The 11,206-nt window shown below is 43.0% G+C and overlaps 3 protein-coding genes across 3 annotated transcripts; 2 read left to right on the plus strand and 1 right to left on the minus strand.

Moving 5' to 3' along the window:
* Positions 1 to 4,322: 4,322 nt before the first annotated feature.
* On the minus strand, positions 4,323 to 5,469 carry VC83_02548 (uncharacterized protein). The gene is made up of 4 exons (XM_024466209.1): positions 5,317 to 5,469; positions 4,867 to 5,264; positions 4,627 to 4,815; positions 4,323 to 4,578 (listed from the first exon to the last, which is right to left on the minus strand). The coding sequence occupies exons 2-3, from the start codon at positions 5,258 to 5,260 to the stop codon at positions 4,742 to 4,744; spliced, it is 468 nt and encodes a 155-aa protein (XP_024326123.1). The 5' UTR covers positions 5,261 to 5,264; positions 5,317 to 5,469; the 3' UTR covers positions 4,323 to 4,578; positions 4,627 to 4,741.
* Positions 5,470 to 5,491: 22 nt separating this feature from the next.
* Positions 5,492 to 6,822, plus strand: VC83_09611 (uncharacterized protein). Its single transcript, XM_024473024.1, has 5 exons — positions 5,492 to 5,644; positions 5,692 to 5,946; positions 6,002 to 6,236; positions 6,291 to 6,413; positions 6,460 to 6,822. The coding sequence occupies exons 3-5, from the start codon at positions 6,154 to 6,156 to the stop codon at positions 6,782 to 6,784; spliced, it is 531 nt and encodes a 176-aa protein (XP_024328792.1). The 5' UTR covers positions 5,492 to 5,644; positions 5,692 to 5,946; positions 6,002 to 6,153; the 3' UTR covers positions 6,785 to 6,822.
* Positions 6,823 to 10,260: 3,438 nt separating this feature from the next.
* Positions 10,261 to 10,989, plus strand: VC83_02549 (uncharacterized protein; the record flags this gene model as incomplete). Its single annotated transcript, XM_024466210.1, has 3 exons — positions 10,261 to 10,333; positions 10,414 to 10,853; positions 10,912 to 10,989. The coding sequence occupies 3 exons, from the start codon at positions 10,261 to 10,263 to the stop codon at positions 10,987 to 10,989; spliced, it is 591 nt and encodes a 196-aa protein (XP_024326124.1).
* Between the last annotated feature and the right edge of the window lie 217 nt (positions 10,990 to 11,206).

The raw sequence follows: 11,206 nt of genomic DNA on the forward strand, positions 1-11,206 counted from the left end.
GTTGCCTGGGGAATCCAAAATCGTGAGAATGGGTTCGGAGACAGAGAAAGCGAGGAGGCAAGACGAAGGTCGGCGGCGTAAAAATGTTGGAAAGAGACTGGGGCGCCTATATAGCGTCACAGTCAATAAAACGTCCGAAGTTTAGAAATCTGCTTTAAAATCTGGGCTGCGTCGGAGGGGCACCACCGAACTATAAAGTGGGCGAGTGGTACGGTGCCAAGCGGAAGGCACGGTCTAGACCGAACACTGTTTTACATTTGCGAGGATGTCAGTGGGTCCGTGCAAAGGATCTGGAACAAAACCCCAAAGTACGTACTTTTGCGGTCCAACCCGCGGATTAACACCAACAATCTAAGCCGGATAGAATTTATCTCTTTGGCTCTATGTATAAGTGATCAGCTTGTCTATTATATACTGGCTGTTGTACACAGTTCTTTAGTAAAGAAAAGTTTCACATTTAACTTATGGGTCCCTTAATTTATTTAACTACTTATATATTGCGCATTTTAATAACTAACGTGGTTCACTCAGTGTTCGGCACGGGGTATATACCCAGCGTATCCGGGTATATACCCGGGTATATACCGTGCCCCGTCACGTGCTGAAGATCAGGTCAGCCCTTAGCACGTGATCCTGCTTTGGTGCTACTTATTGTAGCTATATACATTATACACGTGATCAAGTCACAAGGCTTGGCAATACCCGGGTATATACCCGAGAGGTATCCGCCGAACACTGGGTTCACTAGCGAGCTGGGCATTGTTGAGGAAAGAGGATGTGCACCGTGGGATACGGCGGTGGCATTTTGGCCCTGGAATAGCAGCTTTTCCCAGTGTTATTGTCAGGCTCCCCAATTGGTGCTTGGCGTGAACCGATTGCCTCAGTACTCCAGCGCATTAGGTTTCAGGCCCAAACCCTTCTGCTACTCACGTGGTTTCGGCAGAATCTAAGTCAAGAATGTATTGAATGAGAGCGGACTCTTTTATTAAGTCAACTTACGTGAGTTAGGAGTAGAGTCGCGTCAAAAAGTCATTCTGTTCGTTCTGTTGCTTAGGGGCTTACATAGCATGTCGTATGATAATGGAGCAGCTTGGACTCTTAAATTGATGTTCCTTTAGTGCCTGAATAGCTAATAGTATTCTACCCTCTTTATTAGAGGATTGGGGTTGTTTTGATTGTGGCATGTTGTCTGTAGTCAAAGTTGACACGTTTTGGTGTTTTTGGTAGGCAACTCACCCGTGTAGGCAACTTGCTCATAAAATATGTTATGAGATGAGATGGAAATGTAAAGGGGTAGATATGGTGTTTCTCTGCAAGAATAGCAAAGGGAGGATAATGGTGATTTGTATAAGAATCAAGTAATAAAGCCTTTGGTTCTAAGGTTTCTGTACTTGAAGTATGCTTAATAATGTGATTTAGCCATTCTATGGCAAGTTCGTCGTTGATATATTATAACGCTGCTTCCTATCTAATAGGATGCATAGAGGTTTCTTGGGTAAGGTTTAACTTAACAGAGGAGGCAGGGGATCACACACAAAGGCTTCTAAGTAACACGCTATAGTGTTGTAAAGAATACTATGTTAAGTTGACACAAAGCTCCTATCTAAGGAAATACTATCTACTTATATAGTAGTGTTGTGCCTTATAGATCCTATTTAGTCTATAGACTATAAAAGGATCAGTCCCTGTCCTGTGACTCACAGATCCTGTCTAGTCTATAGACTATGACAATTAGTCTTTTTGGCTTAGTAAGATGTAGCATGAGCGTAACCATACATCGTTACAGTGACAAAGGCCTTTAACTAGCAAAAATGGCAGAAGGTCCTAGCCGTTACCACTAATGCAAGTAATGGCTGTTGCCCATTCCCTATTACCATGCGAGGATGGAATTGACCATTACTTCCACATCTCCAATTAAAGGCGGAAATCCTCGCGAATCTATATCAAGTACGTCTTGAACTACTACCTCTTCTTCAATTTCAGCTAGACTTTGGCTAACTGGCTGGGAATCAGCCTTCGGAGTGACACTGTTCATTCTAGCATGAAGGGTTGATTCAGGCACGTTGTAGAGTTTTGCAGTCGCGTGGCGACATTTGTGGGACGATTGGATAGCTTCGATAGCTAAAATGATTTGTGCTTCAGGAGTTGGGGTCTTCATTATTTGTAGTAGATAAAATGCAAGTCAAAGTTGGAAGATGGTGACGAGTGTAAATCTCGGGCAACCTTAATGTATCTCATCAGCAGACAGAGTCAGGAGGCTTCACAGTAACTACAGTATATAGAATATAAAAAGAGTCGTCCAAAGACTATACAGCTAGGGAATAGAGAATGGGTGTCAATTATCTAAGGTGTGAATTCGTATAGATGGGCACTCCTGCCATTCATTATTTTCAAGGCGTAGAATCACCTCTCTGCTTAGTACAAAGACTTAGGATTACTAAATGACTAGGTGATTACGCTAAGTGAGAATGGGTGGACTTCAAATTCAATTAGGTATGAGTGGATTTAACACTTCAGTCGACATACAAACAGTCATACGATCAGAACCTATTGCCTTCTTATTCTTAATGGACATGAGAGCCACCTCTCTGCTCAATTTCAGCACTACTATACAGAACAGAAGATAATCACCCTCTATATGCCACTACACTCATCGCACATTCTTCAGCCACTTGATGTTAGCTGCTTTTCTCCACTAAAGCTTTCATACAGACATTAGATTGAAACCTTTGTATAGAACAGGCTAAATCATATTACAAAGCTTGAGTTTCTCTCTGCATTTTAGGAAGCATTCAAAGCTGCGTTTACAGAGCAGCGAGCTACAGGACTAGTTCCGTACGAGCCACAGAATGTCTTCTCTTACTTAAATCTACACTTGAGAACTCCAACCCCTCCTATAGTTCAGAGTAACAATTGGACTTTAAAGACTCCTCAAACTATAAGGGAGCTTGATTTTCAAACAGAGCATATTAAGAAGCATATCATATGACATCAGAATAGCTCTCCTACCTTAATTAATGATGCTATTAGCAGCCTTGTTAAGAGGGCGTAAGTTATGATGCATTCTGCTGTTCTACTAAAGGCAGAAGTTAAGGCTCTACAAGCTGCAAATGAACAGAAAAATAGGAGGGAAAGGAAGCGCAAGAGGCATATAATGCAAGGGGGTAGTCTCTCTGTACAAGACAGAGAGGATATACTCTAAAGTGCTAAGGTTGATGCTTAAGTCTGTATAGAGATGGCAAGTGAGACGTCGCAGGTAAGTTCTATAGGCTAATAGCAGCGATGTGGCACATGAAAATATGGGACATAATGCACGTATGTGCGAGAGGCATTAGGAATCAATTACAATTGAATAAAGGCCATTATTTAGGGTGGTGTTGTGGTAGTAGGGTAGCAATAGTCAATTCTAGTGTTTTTGGTAGGCAACTTGCCTGTGTAGGCAACTCGCTTGTGAAATACGTTATACATTTTACAACCTCTTAATGTTGGAATTTTCCAACCATATAATCATTGGCATAAAGTTGCCGTTTAAGTAGCAATATGAAAGTTTAATCTACAATATGATATCTCTGCATTCATGTGTTCTATAGATTAGAGCAGATACTTTCAATTTTTAAAAGGCAGGAATGTAGCCTGTGAATAGTGTAGTTTCTCTAGAGTATAGCGGTTTTCATGAAATAAGCTGGCTTATGGGGACGGTGACAATGGCTGGCGCCGTAACCGTAGTTTTGGCAAAGTGGTTAGGTGGAGGGGGCATTTTTTCAAAGCTGTGAGCGAATTCCTTGCGAAATATATGTAGCATTCAAATACTCGCTCTAGGTGTTAATATAAAGATGGTTTAGAACTTGGTATTATAATAGACTCCCGATGCATAATGTTTTATTGTGGTGGTTTAATATTTACTTCGGTAGTTCAAACAGCGTTTTGGGTGTTACCAGGATGGAATCCATCGCTTAAGTTGCCTGCATCTCTCTATAAGTTAGTTCCATCGAGTTCTTGGCGCTTTATCCAATCCGCCATTAATATTGCTTCTTTCATACACAACTCCGCCCTAACAGTAAATATGGATGAAAACCCAGCTCTCGTTCAGGAAGCTCGCAATAGGCGTGCCTCGTCAATACCCGTCGTTCTCATTCACGATAGCGGTGGCACTGCCTAGTGTGCGTCATGGGTAACTGGTGGTTGCAAACCGCCGGTCTGAAGATTTTCCAACCCAGACCACGGTCTGGGTTGGAAATACTGAAGAAACCGCCCAGACCGACATGGGCACCCAGCGGTTCCTTGGCAACCCATCACGTGTGATGAATTGTCACACGTGATGGGTTGCCACAAATACAATCGTTACTATAGTTATTACTATACAGTTACAATAGACCAATATAGTAGAAACGTTTCATTGGATTTCTACTATCTGTATCCTGCTACTCATTTGCCCTATTCCTGGTATCTTCCATCTCTCCTATCTTAGTTTGCCTGGAAATGAAAACCCCGTCATGTGTAAGTGCATCTGCTGGACAAGCTTCATGTCCTTCTGTTGAATTGTGACTCTCTTTGCGTGGATAGCAGCCAGCTGGGTCACTATAACAATTACTATAATGATTACTATAAACGTCTAGACTCACTTACTTTCAAACTTCTTGACTAGTGTAGTTTCTGCAGCTTCCTGGAGAGCAGAAATTGCAGAAGGCTGAAGCCGAAAGTCCTCGCGAGGGCGCAAGTCGCTGATGATCTCATGGATAAGTCACGTGAATGGCGCACGGGGAAGGAGAGGTTCTGTCGATTTTTGGTACTGTTTGATTTGTCGGAGAGCAACGGCTGTTTTTTATCAGAAAGGATTTATAGTAATAGTTATAGTAATCAACTTACTACCAGGCTTATAACGATGGCTTTTCTTCGCGGCCTTCTTCACAATCTTCTTTCCGCTGATCCCTGAGGTCTTTCTTGGAGCCTTTCCAGCAGTCTTTTGGGCCGGCATCTTCTTGCTGAACTTTTGACCAGGCGCAAACGTTGGAATTGGACCTTTCCGAACCTTGTGTTGTGTCGCTGGAGGGGTCTGGAGTTGAAGGCATGCACTCTGGCGAGTTGGAGTGTTTGGCTCAAGTGCTGGTTGTACTTGTGGTTGTCGTGACCGAAGTGAATAGTTGGTCAGTTGCATGAATTTGTGGGATTGTTTGAGTGGGGCTTTTTTTCCATCGGGCTCAGTTTCAGATTCGGAGCTTGTGACTGGATCAGGGGCATCGTAGGCAGCGTCCAGATCCATGACACTAAAAGAGGGTTACTATAAGTATTACTATAAGATTTGGGTGCTTTACTTACCAGTTTGCCAGCCAGTAGCAATTCACATAGCCATGTTGATCTGAAGGTCGGGGGGGTGTTGTGTAGGAAAAATAAAGGTAGGGTGAGGTTGTTGTTGTTGGGGTTGTGAGCTAGCTCGCTTAGTAAAATGTCTTCAGCTTCACTTTTTGTACGGTAGTAGGCGATAAAGGTGAATTCTCCCACAACAATAGTAAGGACAACAATAGTAAGCGACCTTATTGACGTGTTTTACCCCACAACAACAACCTTCTTCTTCAACCTTCTTCTTCAACCTTCTTCGTCAACCCCCAACACCCCCAACACCACCGACACTTCTAAGATCAAGGAGGTAAGTCTACTCAATCCTTTCTACTTACTTTATAGTAATTGTTATAGTAAGACAGCCACGATGGTTGGAAAATGAAAGAACGACGACGAGAAGTCGAAGAACAAGAATACCCAGCAGGTCACAAAACGCCGCAACAACATGAGTGAAGTTGAACGCACAATCGACAACGCCAAGAGGGCAGATACAGCTGCTGTTTCATATGCCTTGCGAAATCTCTGGGCAACTTCTGAGTTCAAGAACCTCGACAGCCAAGCTCAAGAACGTCGAGTAGAAGCCAAAAAGACCAAGGTAGCTCTCAAGCGGTAAGATTTATTCCTATCCACTGTTATAGTAATAAGTATAGTAACATAGAAACAGTGTACGTGATGGAAAGCATGCAACTGTTGTTCAGCAACGTCTTGGGATTGGTGAGGGAGGGGGGGCATATTCTCTTTGGGACGACGGAAACATTGCTTGGGAAACCGAGGATGAGGATGATGAGGTAGTGCAAGAGGCTATGTGGAGGGAAGATGAGAAGGCCAATGGCGTTGATGATGTTGGAATTCAGAAGATCCAGAGAGAGATGGTGGCACAATCTGTCGCTACAACCAAGGTATGGATGAGAACCCATTACCCATTACATTTGAGCTTTACAAATATAATATAGAAGGTGGATCAGTTGGGATTCTCCCTCTGGCGCCGAAAGTGGAGGGTTGCATACCAATCAACGTTACGACACAGACCCAGACTTCCTTGAGAAATTGCCCCCTGCAATTGATCCAACTACAGGGTAAGTAACTATAGTAATAATTATAGTAACTAGCTAACATCTCTAGGATCTACTACAACAAGGTTCCGCCACATCTATACTTCTCAAAGACGGAAATGGCTGTTTGGAGAAACTTCACCTCATGGAATCTTGATGGTGACAATGCATATCTTCCTGGGCCAGCTGAGTGGTACCCTGATGATTACGATACTACTCAGCATGGTTTCCATGTTGATCTTGATGCTGGCAGAGCATATGAAGCTTGGGAGATGTTGGCTGAAGAAACCGAGCCTACCAATTTCAGGTGGGTCTTGCCATCCGATGATACATTGGTACTGTTGCCTCCAACAAAAGAATCAGAGGAGTTTCTCAGCCAGTTCTACGAAATGTAGATTAGTTTCTTCTTCTACAATAGCTAGGTAGATCAATACACTACTGTTGATGCTACCACTTCTTAGTTTACTATAAATATTACTATAATTGGCTTATAAGGCTATAGGCCCATAATACCAAAACACGCTACTACCATATACTCCACAAGTAATCTAAAATATTCTAAAGAGGAGAATTCAAGCGAAATAGAGAAATACGTATAGAATAGATGTAGACCTTAATAAATATTCAGGTTGACTGTTTTATTTTCCTTATAATAATATAATATTGAATATTTTCAAATATTATGTCTTATAACCAATCTTTAAGTTCACCAGCACAACCTTATAGCGATATATTCTCTCTTGATGAGCCTTTATCTAGTAATAGAACACCTGAGATTGAGTCCTCCCAACAACTTAACAACCAATGGGATGGGCTAGAAAAGATCCAAGGTCTAAATGTGCTAAAGTGGACGCCTTCAAAGGCAGACCTATTCAACGACTGGTGGCATTACCAGTCCTGGTATAAAGAACAGCCAAATATGTTTTTAAGCACTGATAAGCAAATCAACTGGGGGTCAACAACCCGGACCTCATTATCATGGAGACACTTTGACCAAGGAGCTCGAAAATCAACTGGGGAACCAGTAATTGTTTGCCAGAGGTGTTTGAAAATACTCATCCACCCAAGTATTAAAGGCTCAGGGACAAGCACAATGAGCACTCACCTTCGATCAGCTGGGTGTATAAGGAAGTCATCAAACCATTCTACATTACATCAGAGCCAGCTCCGCCTCTCGCAATCTTCTCCAGTAAGCAATATTACATATTGCTATACTTATTACTATAAACATACCTAACTATTATTTAGAGTATGCGGCTACAACCAGAAGACGACCCAAAGGAAGCATTCTACAGTTACGTTCTTGAGACTGTAGTATCTCTTAACATATCATTCTGATCTGTTGAGAATCCTATTTGGAGAGAGATGGCATTATGGCAGAATCAGAAATATCCACTTCCTTCACCAACAACCTTACAGCGGCGCCTTGATGTTATGGTTAGTAATGCACAGCAGATTGCCCTTCATGGTCTTGTACCTGGGGCAAGGTGTGCATTATCTCTTGACAATTGGTCTAGCCCTGGAACAAGGCACTCCTTTATGGGTATTATGGCAACATTCATTACTGATAAATGGGAATACCGTGAGGCTTTAATTGGGTTTGAGTATCTTGATGGAGCCCATACAGGGAAAGATCTTGCAACCATTGTCCAGCATGTTATATCCCAATATCACCTCGATGGTAGAGTTCATTGTATTACAACTGATAATGCAAGTAATAATACTTCAATGATGGGGGTTATTAACGACATGGTAAAAGAGCTATCATCAGAGCCAACAAGATACCATGATGGAGTCATTCACCATATACCATGCTTCGCACATATTGTCCAGCTTGCACAAAAGGCTCTCCTTGGGTCAATCCGATTAAACCCAACAAACTCAGAGCTACAGACTGACTGGGATGAAAATTCAGCCAACGAGATTAGAGATCTAAGTAAAGAGAGGGGCCTTCCATGGACCCTTGCCAAGGTATGTTTATAGTAATTTTTATAGTAATTGCCACTAATATAAAACTAGCTTCGGAAGCTAGCTGTCTTTGTGAATTCAAGTTCACAGCGAAGAGAGAGATTTATGGGAATCCAAAGACAGTGTATTAAAGATGGAGCAAAGGTCTTACGACTTATCCAAGATGTGTTAACACGATGGGACTCAACCCTACATATGATGCTACGAGCAGTCTTACTCCAAGAAGCAGTGAATAAGTTTACAACTGAGTTTACTGCAGCTAATATATTTCATATTAGTCCCCCAGAGTGGAAACACATCACCTACCTTATTGATGTTACTCGCCAGTTTAGCTTCTGGACCTCAAACATGGGTATAGCAAGTGGTGCTCGACTAGGCTTTGTTTTACCAGCATATGACGAGCTATTTGAAGGGCTTGAGGAGTGTACCGTCGGCTAAAGCCACTACAAGACCCATGGATCAAAAAGCTTCTTATAGCTATTGATAAAGCTATTCAAAAGCTTGACAAGTATTATACAAGATCTTGTACAGGTACTGGAAGCTTCTATGCCTTTGGAGCTATTCTATCTCCCCGGTTAAAGATGGAAGTGTTTAACCCTGACTATTGTTGGTTAAATCCTGAAACAAACTGGCAGAGGCATTTTGAGAAGCAATTCCGGGCACTATATACTCAACATTACGCCAACCAAGAAAGGTCAAAGCAGCACCAGTCACAGTATACAGAACTAGACTGACAAGGACCCAATGGCTTTGATGTTAAATCGGAAGCGAAGCTATAACTCCTTAAGTCAGGCCACTGACCAGGCAGGAGAGATTGAGCGGTACCTTGCTCTCCGTAAGTCTATAGTAATAATTATAGTAATAATTACTAACTTTTACTAGCACCCTCCCACCAACCACCATTATTATGGTGGAAAGATAACGAGCGATTATTCCCTGGGCTTGCTGCTATGGCCCGGGATATACTTTGTATTCCTGCATCTGAAGCCCTCGTTGAGCGGGTCTTTAGTACTGCCTGTGCTGTCTGCAATTATAGGCGCAACCAGATGGCCCCTGAGACAATAAGGGGTATTATGCTTGTCTTCTACCGGCAGAAAATCGAACGGGAACAGCTCTTTGAACACTACTCAGTTACGGATATTATTGATTCAACCTATATGAATGATGAGGAAATATCATTTGAGTATAATGCTCTAATTGATAATATCCAGGAGAAGATGGCACTACAGTACATTCCAGACCGAAGCCCAAGGCAGCCAAATACCTATGACCGGACAAGGCGGAACAAAGACCGGTTTGAATTTGTTCAATCACGACGAGGTCTCCATAGCTTGCCAAGGGTACAGCGGTCACAAGGCCAGCAAAGCCAAGTTCGTTACCAAAGTCAAGTTGATCTCTCAACTTTTGACTTTATTGACCATGAGGTAGACGATTTTGAGGGGGTACCCCCTAGCCAGAGCGAGGGTGATTATTTACTACCTTCACTTCCTATTGCAAAGAAATCATGGAAGGATAATGGGGCCCAGTTGCCCCAGAAGGCAGTAGTTGAAACAGTTGAGTTAAGCCAGGTCCGTAATAAGTCTCGGTCTGGTCAGGAAATTCAGGAGTCATGGCGTAACATAGATCTATAGTAATAAATATAGCAATTGATTGTAAATTATACGTCCTATACAAACTACACTCACATATATAAAGTACACGTGATAGCAAATATAAATGTCCCGTGACTGGTTTCTTGGCAGACCGGTGGGTACCCGTGGGTTATTGGCTTCAGACTGGCCCATGGTCTGGGTTAGGTTACCCGGTGGGGTCGGTTACCCATGACGCACACTAGCACTGCCTTCGAATACTACATCCTCGGTGAGCTCGCGCGCACAACCGTAGTAGGCCGTATCCAATGACCATGGAGGAAATGGCTCAAAATTATATCCAAATGATTGAATCAAGCGGGATCCGTGGCCCTATCTATCTCGGCGGTGAGCACCGCGCCACCACCCCTCCATCTCGTCTCATCCTTTCGGTCATTATGCAACCAACGGATACTAATTCCGTACAGGATGGTCACTCGGCAGCCTTCTCTCCGTTGTCATGGTCAATGAGATCTCCAAATCCACCACCCCCGTCTCCTTCTCCCTCGCCGGCCTCGTTCTCATTGAGTCTCCCTTCTACAGGCCCAAGAGCGAGTGCCCCTCAGTGCGCACTGTGGACTTTTCGCACCTCCCAGAGCATATCAAGAACTGTCTAAGCAGTTGCATGATCATGCTGGAGGAGTGGTCGATGCCGACCACCGGCCCGGAAGGGTGGCTTCCTCCTGCGGTTCTCATTCGTTCGGCACAGCGCATGGTGGCGGGGCTTGGACAGTCGAATGAATTGCCTGCGAGAGTAGATTTGCTTCGGGAGGATAAGATCCTGGGGTGGGGACTTATAGGACCGGAATTTATCATTGGGACTCTTGATGTGGAGTCAAATCACTACAATATTTTGGATATGGACAAAGTAAGTTAGCACGTGCCTTGATTGAAATATTCTGGGCTTTGCTATCACACCTTTATAGATCGAAGAGGTAACATGGGCTATAAACTGGGCATTGCAGATGCTAGATGCCAGTAGAGGCATAGGTATACTTTCGTGATGATATGGGTATTTGATTGTGCTTAGATTTTAAATTTATCTTAGATCGTCCAAATAGACTATTCACAGTTAATATAAAGATAATAGGGGTTAGTAATAATAGTCCTGTATGTGAGGTGAAAATATAAATTATATTAATCATCGGAACCGACCCTACATAGGGCCGGGTACAACTATTTTCTCAAATTGACAAATTGCTCACAACTTTTCCCCCTAGA

Source organism: Pseudogymnoascus destructans (assembly GCF_001641265.1).
Source record: "Pseudogymnoascus destructans isolate 20631-21 unplaced genomic scaffold scaffold_5, whole genome shotgun sequence".
NCBI classification, from domain to species: domain Eukaryota; kingdom Fungi; phylum Ascomycota; class Leotiomycetes; order Thelebolales; family Thelebolaceae; genus Pseudogymnoascus; species Pseudogymnoascus destructans.